The 13,930-nt window shown below is 39.1% G+C and overlaps 1 protein-coding gene across 1 annotated transcript in view; it reads right to left on the bottom strand.

Annotated features, from left to right (window-relative positions):
- SMG1 (SMG1 nonsense mediated mRNA decay associated PI3K related kinase) overlaps nucleotides 1-13,930 on the bottom strand; it is a 119,919-nt gene that overhangs the window by 51,679 nt on the left and 54,310 nt on the right. The window contains 7 exon segments of the mRNA XM_037911357.2: nucleotides 240-436; nucleotides 762-961; nucleotides 9,629-9,769; nucleotides 11,506-11,607; nucleotides 11,696-11,783; nucleotides 12,620-12,738; nucleotides 13,217-13,378. Of these exon segments, the coding sequence (XP_037767285.1) occupies nucleotides 240-436; nucleotides 762-961; nucleotides 9,629-9,769; nucleotides 11,506-11,607; nucleotides 11,696-11,783; nucleotides 12,620-12,738; nucleotides 13,217-13,378 (1,009 nt within the window).

Raw genomic sequence — 13,930 nt, 5'->3', positions numbered from 1 at the left:
AAGCTCCACCAACAGGGAGAACAGCTAGGTAATCCTGAGCTTTTTTTAATTTTTTAAAGTGGAAAAATTGTTGGCTTATAATCAGGGTAGTATATCGGACATTTTGATAGAAAAGTTATTACAAGGAATCATTCAGAAGTGGCATATGATTCTTGATAAACATCTAGTGATATACAGTGAAATATTCCCACTTTTGTGGGACAGTTTGCGGTACACGGTCAGCATTGAAAGAGACAAACCTTGGGTGGAGAAGTGAGTGCATTAGCACATCCTTCATAAGCATTGTACATCAATTTCTCCAGATTCTCCAAGTACTGTAGAAGGAGAACAAGTCTAAGCTGATTACTGCTGTGTCCTTCATCATTGTCTGCTATAGTCCACTGGCTAACATCTTGATCCGGGTTTAACGTGTGGGCTGCAAGACTTCTAATGATACCTATGAACATTTGGCCAGAACTTGTCAACACACTGGTTACCAAATAATCAGGTATTCACATCTTTATATAATATAAAAATATCTGTGAAAACTGAGTCTAAAATTATTAACATGTACTTCAACAAATAAAAAACTACATAAAGCATCTCCAAAATTATTATGTAACACTTGATTTCTTGACATTTAAGAAAGGTCTAAAAAAGCAACAAATTGCTGAAAAAGAAAGTAATTTTTTCCTATCTTGACCATAACTTAAGAAAACAGCTCACTACTCTATTTCTTAAACCAAATATCCCATTAAAAAAATACACATTCTTTATATTACCTTCAATTGTCTGGAACGTATCTTGGGCTCTACCTAGAGGGGTTCTTAACTTAGAAAGGACTGTAAACTGAGCTGCTTCCCAAACAGCCCACTGCCACAGTACAGCATCCGTCTTCAATAGATTGCGAGGAATGGTCGATTGGTCACGCTTATCTAATCTCTGACAGCTGTAGAACAATCTTTCTAACCAATTGTCCTTCCTGAAAAAAAGTTAAGACAAATATAGCAATTCATATCTATATACATAGCTGTAAATGTATTTTAGCTTGTAACTGATTACTCTTGTAATCAAACCTCTAATGGACCTATGTTTCCTATGGTCATGCACATGCGTGTACACACACACAGGATTATTCTGCGGGAACAAATACAGAGCTCAAGAACATTGCAAAAAAAATGACAAAGGCAGAAAAAATGGAGACAAAGGGTTTGCTAGCCAAAAGTAAAGAAAACACAGTGCAGAAGACAAATTTGAAAAAGAGGCATACACTTTTGGTTGAAAATGAAAATGAGCAAAGAGAAATAAGATATTCAAAATTCTGAGAGATAAAAATAGATGTGAATAGAAATTAATGAAGATTGTGAGGATTTAGCAGCATAAAATATTGCATCCCAAAAACTGGAATGGTAAATCGTTTCAGCTGGTGCCAAAAACCGGAAAAAGGATTTTAGACATTCTCTTCCAGGTGTACAAAATGACAGAGAAGGCCCACAAGTTAGAAAGATCGCAGTGAAGCCAACTGCAAGTAGTACAACTCAATATCTGTTCCAACACTGTCTCATCTTCTAACATGAACCAACACCATCAAAACATGCCTCATTGTCAGTTTGCATTGAGTCTGCAGTCTCAGAATGCAGATGATATCAGTATAACTTCTGTGTGTATCATATGTCAAATACATGAGAAGGAGATCGGCATCCTACAGAAATGGTATAAAGACATCTGTATTGAATACCTACACATTGGGGGGGGGGGGGGGGGGAGGAGGAGGAGAGGAAGGGGCATGTATAACTATATGGAGCATATGGTTCCAGGCAAGAAGGTTGATGGCATCTGGAGTACCTGAGGAAGCAGTGCTATATACCAGTCAACATTAGTTTGTAGCATCTTTTGTGCACAATGGGACTAGCTGTATAGAGGTACTGGGTGCATCAAGCTAAGGAAATCCACTAGGACAATGGTGCAATTAAGACAAGAAAAAGAAGTTACTCAAATTCACCTATCACGCCCAGCTGACTTAAGGCTATCAGAAAAAAAATAATCAACTATTAAACAGACCACAATTAAAACCAAACAAAAAAAAACCAAACAAAAAAATTATTTACTTACAGCTGAAAAGACCTTAATTTTAAGAGTGAATTGGCAGGGATAAAAAAGAGGAACAGATGGTTGAAGACTATGAGGTATATAGAATTTGCTCTCTGGGTTCACAAATGCTGCCTTACCTAGTCTGCTTTCAGAAACTTCTGAAAACATTGAAGGCCCTCCTAATGCCACATGACCAACCCAGTGGTAATAAAAAGTAAAATAAAAAAACATATTCAACTCTTTCAACATGGACATGAGCAGAGTAGTGGGTTTTAGTAGCTACATGGTGACAAAACTGATTACACAAAGGCTTACATAACATCCCTTCTTGTAGATTTAATACATTAAGTCTTTACATACCAAAAAGAATTAACTTAAACTTTAAATTTAATATTTACAATTTGCATTAGTAAATTATGTAATTTTAATAGTTTCTGCCTGGAAAAATACATAATCTTCTGTTCTTCAAGATGTGATGCAGACGTGTATTCCAGGTCGGTGTGCGCACTCCATGCTCTGGAGCTGGGACATACCAGTAACAGAGGCTCTCACACCCTATGGCTGTAGGGCCTCCCCTGGCTGTATACGGGTGGCACTGCCCCGATCCTCTCAGTTCCTTCATACAAAAGGTCTGAAGTACAGACCCCAAATGCAGAGGCAACGAAGGGCAGGTCACAAAATACACATTTGTATCACATCTGGAAGAACAACAGTTACAGGTAGGTAACTCTTTTTACTTCAGGTAGACGCAGCCGCGTACTCCATGCAGGTGACTTGCAAGCAGTACTCGCAGGACGTGAGGCTCAGAGTCTACTTAAAGAAGGCAGCACGTCTACCTTCCTAAAGTTTGCATCTGATCCGGACACAGCTGTAATGACATAGCACATAGCAAAAGTATGCACAGAGTACCAAGTGGCCACCCTGCAAATGTCCAATATAGGAATGTCATAGAAAATTGCTGTGGTCGTTGCCTGAACTTGCTTGGAATGCACTCACACCTCTTGAGGAGGCGTAGCCTGGGCTACTTCATATGCTGTCAAAATACATGATGTTATCCACCTGGAGATTGTCTGTGAAGAGACCACTTGACCCTTCATTCAGTCTGCATATGAAACAGACGAAGAGAGGAATGAAAAGGTTTAATTCTAGCCACATAAAAATGTAAAATCACCTGACATTCAAGGTACGAAGACTCTGTTCCTTTGGGGTTCAATGCAGCTTAAGGAAGAACACTGGTAAATATATAACACTGTTCAAGTGACACTGGGAAATCACCTTTGCTTTGGGTGCGGCCTCAGGATTACTTTGTCTTTTGAAAATTGCATGTGGGGAGGCTCCGCCATCCAAGCCTGCAATGTGCACACTCTCCTTACAAATGTTACCACCACAAGGAAAGCTGTTCTCTGACACAGAAAGTGGAAAGAAGAAGTTGCTAGAGGCTTAAATAGAGGATGGATGGAGAGGAACAGTATGGCATATCCCAATCTGACTGTGTTTAGGATCCAGTTGCCCATTGTAATTGAGTCCCAAACACTGTACAAGTGGGCTAGCTTGTCCCTGAACTGGGGGCATGGAAAAGGAGAGGTTAAACAAGTCAAAATGGGTACCCACTAGATGCCAGGTGGGCAAATGGGTGGGAGGGGCTAGTTAAACTCAGAACCAGAGGACCTCCTCCTTTGTAATCACTGGCTCTTTCTGGAGTAATTCCACTGCCACACAGGATGGGACAATTATTCAAAAAAAAATCACTGCAAGCGGTATAACTGCTGCAGCAGCTAACCACTATAGTGGTGCCTCTTCACAGCCAGAGAATATACTCCCAAAGCACAAAGTAGCTCAGGAGTCTTTTAAAAGAGGGCAAAGTTTTGTCAGTCTTTCCTGAAAGCAAAACCCAGCCATCAAATGTAAACCTTCAATGGTCTGCTGCACATCAGGCACAAAACCTGAGTTCTGTCACCATCAGGCTCTCCTCATGGTTACAGACAATGCCATAATCCTGGTTGAGGCACCCGCCCCTTCCAGAGCTGCCTGCAACAAAATCTTGGCCAAATGGCCTTCTGCAATGAATACCTTAAACTTTTCCCTGGAGGCTTCTGGCAATTTCTCCATGAACTTAGATATGGTTGCCCAATTAACAAAGTCATATTTACAGAGCAACACCCGCTGGTTCATATGCGCATCTGCAGGGAAGAGGAGGTATACAATCTTTCTCCCCAACTCCATCCTCTTTGGCACTCTCTGTCCTTGGATGTGGATTTACACATTCCCTGCCAAGCCCTGTCATTTGCTGCAGTCACCACCAGGGAGTTAGTGGCTTGGTGGAACGAGAAACCCTCAAACCCTTGCATAGGAACCCTTGCATCCAAACACTTCGCCACAGGGGGCAATGAAGATGGGGTATTCCAGAGGGCCTTTGTAGTCTCCAGAAAAGCCTCATTTAATCAGGAGGGGTGCTCTACCTGGAGCTAATGATTGGAGAATATCCAGCAATTTATGCGTATTCTTCTGCAGAAATTCTTCCTGTATACCCAAGGCAGTGGCCATATGCCAGAGGAGGTCCTGATAAGTTTTAATGTCCTCAGACACCAAGTGAGAGGAAGATTCCAGCACAGTAGAATGGGCAGGACAAGAAGGTAGTTTGCTGTGCCAATGACGGATTCTGTTCTTGTACCACAAGATCAGGACAGAAGAGCCACATAAGTCCCTGGGGAATCAACTTAGCGATCACTTGCAGCTGAAATGGTATGGGAGTGGTGATCAGGATCGGTGATCTTGATCTGGAGTAGGACCTCAGGGACTGAGGAGTATCCCAGGAATTCCAAGGAGGCCACTAGATGACATGTGTATAAGGCATTGGTGGCCAGTATGTAGAGGGCCAAGAGACCCTGTCCCAACTGCAGGACAGATGTCAATCTTGGAAGTGAAAGTGATCTCAGGGTGATCTCTGGCACCTATCGGACGAGGAGGATAACCCCAGCCTGGATCTTGAGGAATACCAGAGTTTCTGTGGTAACAATGGGGGAATCAGTTCCTGATGGGGCAAAGAACCAGTCAGACGCATCTAAAGCACAATAAGGAGGCAGCATAGGTGCCAAAGAGGAGGGAGGAATCGGCATCAGTTGCACGAGTACTGCCAGCAGAGGCTTCAGCACCGAAGCTGGTACCAAACTCAATGATGGGATCTGCCTCCAAGACAATAACTGTGCTGAAGCCTGCACCAGCATCGTGGGGGCCTTCAGTGCTGGGCCCAGCCTTGACTCCGCAGTCTGGCCTATGCGATAGAAGTTGCATTGCCAACAGAGCTGGTGACTGCGATATGGCCAGAAGGTGCCAAAGACACAATGGAGGATGAGCCAGTAGACGCCATAACACTAGAGAACTTCTGAAACAAGAGAAAGTCTGGGATTGAGAGGCAAAGCAGGTCTGATGCATAGTATGTTATCATAATGGAGACAGTTAGCGCTGGTGCCAATGTCGTCAATACCTGACTCAACCTGTGCACCATGGCCAGAACCAAAGTTGGCAGTAAGGGCCCTCGCAGCTCTCGGTCCAATATTAGGGAGCGGTTGGACAGACTTGTTCCATTCCACATGCCAAAGGAAATACAATGCTGGTCAACACTCCTCCTAGAAAAGTCATCATCTCCCCGAGCCCTGGAACGGGCCCAACTCATATTTTTTAGGACCTCTTTCTCACTGCACCAGAGAGGGTGAACAACCCCTTTTTCTCTTGGGGGAACCAGCAGGGCCCGAGAGCAGGCCAACATCACTTGCTGGATCCAAAGGCAACTGCTGAGGAGATGAGGGCCTCAAGGCCTGCTCCAGAAGGTTCTGCTTCAACTGCAAGTCTCTTGCCACCTGAGTCCTCTTGGTGAATGACTTGCAGATAGATTAAACAGAGGTGCTCTGACCCTCGCTGAGGCACAATAAACTGTTGGGGATAGCCCCCCTACATGGTGGGCATTGCTTGAACCCTGGTGAGGGCATCACACAGGGCAGCTAACTACTCTAACACTAAACTAACACTTAAACTTAATCGAAGGTACTAATATTACTATATAAAAGTTCTCAGAAAACTGGGAGTGAAAGTGTGACTGCTTAATGACTACAAGCTGCACGGAATCTTTTTTAAAACATGAGGGGTTCAAATTAAATGTTTACCCCAAATTTAAAAAAAACTGTAAGAGGACCAAAAAAATGCCACCAATAGAGTCAAAAAGGCATCTTTTAAAAACTGGAAGCCAAATCCTACTAAGGAAAACAGAAAGGAGCATAAACTCTGGCAAGTCAAATGTAAAAGTATAATTAGGTCGGTCAAAAAAGAATTTGAAGAGCAACTAGCAAACAGCAAAAAAAATTTAAGTACAATAGAAGCAGGAAGCCTTCCAAACAATCAGTGGGGCCACTGGACAATCAAGATGCTACAGGAGTACTCAGGGAAGACAAGTGTGCTGCAGAGAAGCTAAATGAATTCTTTGCGTTGGTCTTTACTGCAGAGGATGTGATGGAGATTCCCACAGCTAAGCCATTCTTTTTAGGTAAAAAATTTGAGGAACTCTCTCACACTGAGGTGTCAGTAGAGGATGTTTTGGAACAAATTGATAAATTCAACAGTAATAAGTTACCAGGACCGGATGGTATTCACCCAAGAGTTCTGAAGGAACTCATACATGAAGTTGCAGAATTACTAAATGTGGTATGTAACCTATCACTTAAATCAGGCTCTGTCCAGATGATGGGAGTATAGCCAATGTGACACTAATTTTTAAAAAAAGTCTCCAGAGGTGATGCTGGCAATTACAGACTGATATGCCTAACTTCAGTACCAAGCAAACTGGTTGAAATTACAGTTAAGAACAGAATGATCAGACACAGATGAACACTATTTGTTGGGGGAAGAGTCAACTGGCTATTTTAAAGGGAAATCATGCCTCACCAGTCTATTAGAATTCTTTGAGGGGCCTCAAAAAACATGTGGACAAGGGTGATCCAGTGGATACAATGTACTTGGACTTTCAGAAAACCTTTGACAAGGTCCATCACCAAATGCTCTTAAGCAAATTAAGCAGTGTCGGGATAAGAGGGAAGTTTTTTTCATGCATAAGTAACTGGTTAAAAGGGAAGGAATCATTGGTTTGTTTTCAGAAGGGACAGAGGTAAATAGCAGGGTTCCCTAAGAATCTATACTGTGACCAGTGCTGTTCAACATATTTATAAATGATCCAGAAAAAGGGGTAAGCAGTGAAATGGCAAAGTTTGCTGATGGTACAAAATTATTCAAGATAATTAACTCCAAAGCAGTCAGCAAAGAGTTACAAAGGGATATCACAAAACTGGGTGACTGATCAACAAAAGGGCAGATGAAATTCAGTGTTGATAAACGCAAAGTAATGCATACTGAAAAAAATTATCTCAACTATACATACAAAATGATGGGGTCTAAATTAGCTATTACCATTCAAGAAAAATCTTGGAGTCATTGTGGATAGTTCTCTAAAAACATTCGCTTAATGTGCAGCAGCAGTCAAAAAACCTAACAAAGTTAGGAACCATTAGGAAAGGAACAGATAATATGAAAATATACCACCACTCTCCCACTTTGAATACTGTGTGCAATTCTGGTTGCTCATCTCAAAAGAGATATATTAGAAATGGAAAAGGTATAGAGAAGGGCAAGAAAAACAATTAAGGGTATGGCACAACTTCCCTATGAGGAGAGATTAAAAGACTGGGATTGTTCATCTTGGAAAAGAGATAACTAAGGGGGGATATGACCGAGATCTATAAAATCATCAATGGTGTGAAGAAAGTGAATACGGAAGTGTTATTTACCCCTTCACATATACATGAACCAGAGTCACCCAATGAAATTAATAGGCAGCAGATTTAAAACAAAGAAAGTACTTCATCGTACAACACATAATTTGTGGAATTCATTACCTGAAGATGCCATGAAGGTGAAAATCATAACTGGGATCACTTAATAATTGCCCTGTTCTGTTCATTCCCTTTGAAGCATCTGGCATTGACTACTGTTGGAAGACAGGATACTGGGCTAGATGGACCGTTGGTCTGACCCAGTATGGTCGTTCTTATGAGGTGAAGATACCACACAGAGCTCCAACTCTATCCATGGGCAGTGCAAAGAAACCGAGGTGGTGAGGGCAGCACCACCCTTATGTGGCCAGGGGAAGAGCTATGGCTGCAGGGTGTAAGTGCTGCCCCTACAGGTACAGCGAGGCAAAGTTCTCTGGCTCACTGGTATGTGGGGTGCACACATCCACATGGAATACATGGCTACATCTACCTCAAAGAAGAATCTTACCTTCTTTAATTTAATGGAAAAGCGATTGAGGATTAATAATATCTTAAAGCATCAGGATATATAAAGCAATTTTCCCACAGCAACTGCATTCCTGCAATTACTATTTATTATTTGTATTGCAGTAACATCTCAGTCTGTAACTAATCCACCTTGGTTATACACAGTATTGTAGGTTTTGTTGTGTGTGATGTGACGTGCAAAATGATCATACATTCATTTCAATGTCTACACAATCATATCGTGTATGCTGTAAATATAATCACGTTTGTGAGACTGCACACAAACAAATGTACTGGCATTTGCATTTAACTGAAAAACACTACATGCAGCTCACAAGGCTAAACTGTTATAATTTGGTGGCTATTTCAATCACACACCTACGCGTTTTCTAAACTAAATTTCTTCACACATATCTAAAGGCTCAAGCATGAGAAGTTTCATTTTTAAAACTAAATCCCCCAAGTTAGCCAAGTGTAAACCTATGTGCTCGGGTGGAGCAACACCAACTAAAATGGGTGTCTGCTGACATGGTGTTCTTTATAGAACTGGGGCCTAAGACTGAAGACACCTTCCCACAAGCACTTCCCATCCTGATAATTCAAACAGCTCAATGGAATTTTACCAAACTTTCCAAAATAAATTTAGCCTTTGGGATGAGAAAAAGAATGAGAAGTTAGAGCACAAAGTACGCACACGCTTACAAACATCTGAAAAAGACAGTCATGTAATTAAAATGCTTGTTCAACTACACTGTCACTAGCACAACCCTATACACAGTTCTCACTAACTGAAAGGTTGAGAGGGTGAACAAAAAGCAGTTTTTTTTAGTAGCTGAACAGGAGTTTTTGAAAGGTGGAAGCAGCCTTCTACCACCGAAAGTGACTTTCCATAACTCTTAAGAGCAAGAGGCCCAAGTTCTGAAATGAATCCAATTCTTCCAGGGGGCATTGAAGAGAGCTACCAAAGCTATTTGGTCTTACATATTTAATAAAAGCAGAGTCTCAAATTCCATCACAGATAATATCTACATTATGAAGCAAAACCATTTGTAAATTAGTTACCACTTTTGAAGTAGGTCTGTTGATGAGCTAATTTCGTATTTCAGGATTCAAGGTAACCAATGCAAACCAAACACATTAAACTTGTCCAATAATAATAGGCATATACTTAGTAAATAGTCAAGTGTGGATTCTACATGATATTTTTTATTTTAAAAGGTACAAAAAGTTCTTACCCTGTTCTGTGACAGCTCCCATACAAAATAAAACTAATGACATCAGAGAAGTCCTGTGGGTGGAATGTATTACTTGGAGCTTTGCTCATGTGATTTCTTACAGCCAAAGAGATTTCTTGTATTTCTGTGTGGTTGTTGTTACTACAAACAGAAAAACATAAGATATGTCTGATTCTCCTTAGACCAAACTATACTATACAAGGAAGTTCACAAAACAAATTTAAATTATTCCCGGTATTTACTAATTTTAGGAAAGAAACTGCAACACTATTTCAGTTTTAACTAGTTTTTGCATGTACAGCAAAACACCCCTAGAGCTCATTGGGCCAATCTCATCCCACACAGGCCTAGAGAGAAGGGATAAGCAAAAACTAAAAAAGTAATGTACTTTATCTCCAATTACCTATACATTTGTAATTGTCTTTACCTTTTTTCAACTCAGTGACCTCAACCAAGCAGAACTACATATTTTATTTTGGAGTACAATTTGTTGAACTGCTTTTGTACCTGTTTTAGGTCACTGATAAAGATTTTGAGACTTGGCTGTTTGCTTGAAAAGTTACTATATTAAATGGCTGAGAAACTCCTCAGTGAAAGTTTTGAAGTTAAGGATTATAACTGGTTTTGTAAACTACAATTTTGACAGTACACTACTCACCCTTTGGAGTAAAGCAAGGGCTTTTTCTGTTGTGTGTGTTGTTATCATTAAGAGATTTGGGGCTGACTAGTACATTTTAAATTTTTTAATACATGTGTGGAATTTTATATTGGCAGGATTTCCTTGAGGGAAACAACTGAGTTTCTGAAAAGCTTCTAAAGAGACAAAGTTTCCAGAGAAGTCCCACCATCAAAACCCCCTCAACATATATATAAATGCTGGACTGGGAAGAATAGGGGTAGGAGTCTCTCTATAGCCAGTCTCTGCCACTTACACCTTTTTAATTTGCCAGGAAAATACCACAAATTACTTAATTTTTTTAAAAAGAATTTTGTATAACATTGCCACTTGTTTTGCCGAGTTGGAAGAACACCTTAAGAAAGATGGCAGTCTCTGGCAGAACAGGAGAAATTAGAGTAAGAAATTTCTAAAAATATAGATTATTTAATTATCCAAGGATAAAAGAAAACAGCTCACAAATACATGTTAAGGCAGAATCTAAAGATTTATGTAAGGTTTGAGGGACTTGATACTTCGATAAATTTACCAGATACTAGAAGCATTTCTGGATTTCAAGTACTCTGCCTATACAAGTTGAATCATCTTATTGAATTATAGGGTGGTCTATAATATATATATAACAGAGTTGCCATACATTGTTTGTCAATATTTGACTCTCGATAGTGGCTGTTTCAGCCCAAAAGACGACGTTATGAAGGAAACACATTCATATGTTCCTAGATTAAGAATACAAATTTGATATATTAAAATCAGAATTTACTAGATATGCACAGAAGCAACAATCTTCTTCCCAGTCAAAATAAAAGTTATAACTGCTGGAAATAAGTATGTTCTCAGATTATGAGAATGAAAAATGCTTTTTGGAAGCCAGGAGTCTGTGTCCTGGAGACCAAGATGATGTTATTGTTGAAACACCGGGCGATACTGATCTTACAAAGTTCACATTTCATTAAACTCCAAGTCAATAACTGTCATTTTATACTAAAAGTACACTAAGCACCCAATAAAAAAAACAAAAAACACTCTCATGGTACTGCCATGTTTTATATGATCTTTTAAAAAATATTAACTCTGTACAGCTAAGCTATTTGGATACATTACAGAAGTGTACTTTCTTAAAATTAAAATAAAGTTAGACTGTGAAACAAAGTAGTAAAACACTTTCTAGATACACAAATACTTAAAACAAACTATTTACCTCAGAACCACGTCCAAAGGAATTGACTTTAACAGTTTCCCAAAAGCTTGTCTTACACGGGCACCACTATGGATTAGCTGAACTCGGCACACATCAACACACCTGCATAAATAAATAAAATAAATTGAGTCATAATAAAATGTGCATCTAGTAACATATTAAGAAAATTTATTGAATTTTGGGGAAGTACCTTTGTAAAAGGTCATCTGGTAGGGAAGATGAAAGAGCATGGAGGCTACTACATGCTTGAAGACAGATATTCACATCTTCAAGAAGGGCTGCATTAAGGGTACAAATAAAGGATGTCATTTTCATTAAGATGGAAAAACTCATTCATCTCCACACAGAGCTATTCTGAACGTTTAAGGACATTACTGTATAAAAAAATAATTTCATTTTTATTATGTTCCGTTTTAGCTGCATGGATTTTATTAATACTAATAGAAGCCGCATGGAAATCAAAGCTGAAATTGTATCCCTACCATGTATATTTAACATGATTGTGTCATTTTAAAAATGTATAATCATCAAGAATAATCCCTGGCACTTATGTAGCACTTTCTGACCTAAAACATTGTTGACAGGTTAATCCTTATATTGCCCTATGTGTTGGGGATAATACACGTTTGCCTATTTTGCAGTTAGGAGAAACAGAGTTAAAGAAAGTAAATTAATTGTCCAAGGCCAGAAGGATATAAGAGCAGGGCTAGAATACTTGTTTCCATAACCCTGTCACCATTTAGTTTTCCAATCTCTATCTAACACAATACCTCAAATTATGGTAGGATTGCTTATCCTTTGTCAAACATATGCAATCTGACTTCCAAATATCTATTATTCCACTGAGAAGCTTAATCAGTCTCAAGATTGTAGTCCCTTCATGCAAGGACATTCTCTTCTCCAAATAACTGACAGTTTGAGGAACAAGAGGAAGAGGAAAAGGCAAGGGAGTGGTTATACAGCTGCAATCAGAGCTCAACAAAAAACTGCAAATCAGAAGATGACCACAGTTGTATCTATCAATCAGCTGTCTTTACCCAAGGACATATCAATACAGTTAATGGCATCTTATAAAGGGTAACCAATAAGAAAAAACAATTTTGTGTGATCTTACTGTTTCCTAGAAGACCTTTACAAAACTTGTGGAAAGATGGAAGAGAGAATAACGGCGCATATGTTTCTGATTTTTTCATTAGAACAGCCACTTCCAAAGCCCAGGTCATCAGTAGTTTCCTAAAAATGCATTACAGACTAGTCACTCTATAAAACTAGATTCTGGGACAAAGTTACTCATAAAACATTAAATATCCTGAGTTTTCACATCAATGTGGTAATGCAAACTTGCAAATATTTGTGAAAGAAAACCATTAAATAAGTGAAAATTACCTAACAATTGAGTTTTGGAAGCTCTATATTCAATGTTTGGCCTAGAAGAGTTTCACCTTTGGTGTTTTCATGAATATGAAAACTTTTTTTTTCAGTGTTTTAGCCTGAATCCTATGAACCAATTATGTTGAGCATGAATGATTATTTTAGTTCTTATGTTTTGTATGAAACCAAAATCCTCCACTTTGAAATATTTAGTCCTCACCACTCCTTTTTTTATTCTAAAGAAAAATAATGCAAACATTTTCTTGGTTCTAAATCAGAACTAATAATTCTCTTTAAAAAAAAATATCTCAATCTCTGATATGAAGACAATACTATTTACCTGGTATCTTGAATAAGGTTATCCTTCTTAAGCAATAACCCCAAAAGGTTTAGTATGATAGAGAAATGTTTCTTTGTAGCTGTGGTTACAGTGCTAATCACTGCTCCATCAAACAAAGAAGGAGAGGAGGAGCTGAGGCTACTGGATATGAAGTGGTCATGCCTGAAGGAAAATTAGAAAAAAGTATTTTATTTCCTTAAACATACAACTAAATCAGAAAAAAAAAATCAGTGTTATACTCAGATGTGTTGCCCAGAAACTAGTTTCAATGTTATAATCGCATGATAGTCTAAAATTTAAAAGCTCCAATGCACTATGAATGCCTAGCTGAATAAGAATGGGTTAAATTAATTATTTTTAAATAGTTTTATGCTAACTACAGCCTCGAATCCTCTGAAGTACTGAAAATAAATGTAATTTCAACATTAAACAGCGACAGAAATAATATGAGGTATATAAGCAAGAAAGGAAGCTAAAGCTAGATAAGTTGAGAGGGTCTGATCCAGATGTGTTCCACTACAAAATCACCACACCGTTTGTCACATCTATTAGCATTTGCTCAAAAGCATCCCAAGTCTAGAATAATGAGAGTACTGCCTATGTCATTCATTCCTGACCTGCAAAACTGCATGTAGATGCTGCCACCGTGCTTGTGCGCACCATGGTTCTAGTTTATGTCAGTGCTCCTATCCCTCATCACCAACGATGGATTCA

The sequence above is a fragment of the Chelonia mydas genome, chromosome 10 (assembly GCF_015237465.2).
Source record: "Chelonia mydas isolate rCheMyd1 chromosome 10, rCheMyd1.pri.v2, whole genome shotgun sequence".
Taxonomy (NCBI): Eukaryota; Metazoa; Chordata; order Testudines; family Cheloniidae; genus Chelonia; species Chelonia mydas.
Note: the sequence above shows the minus strand (reverse complement) of the source record. Positions and strands in the feature narration are given on the sequence as shown.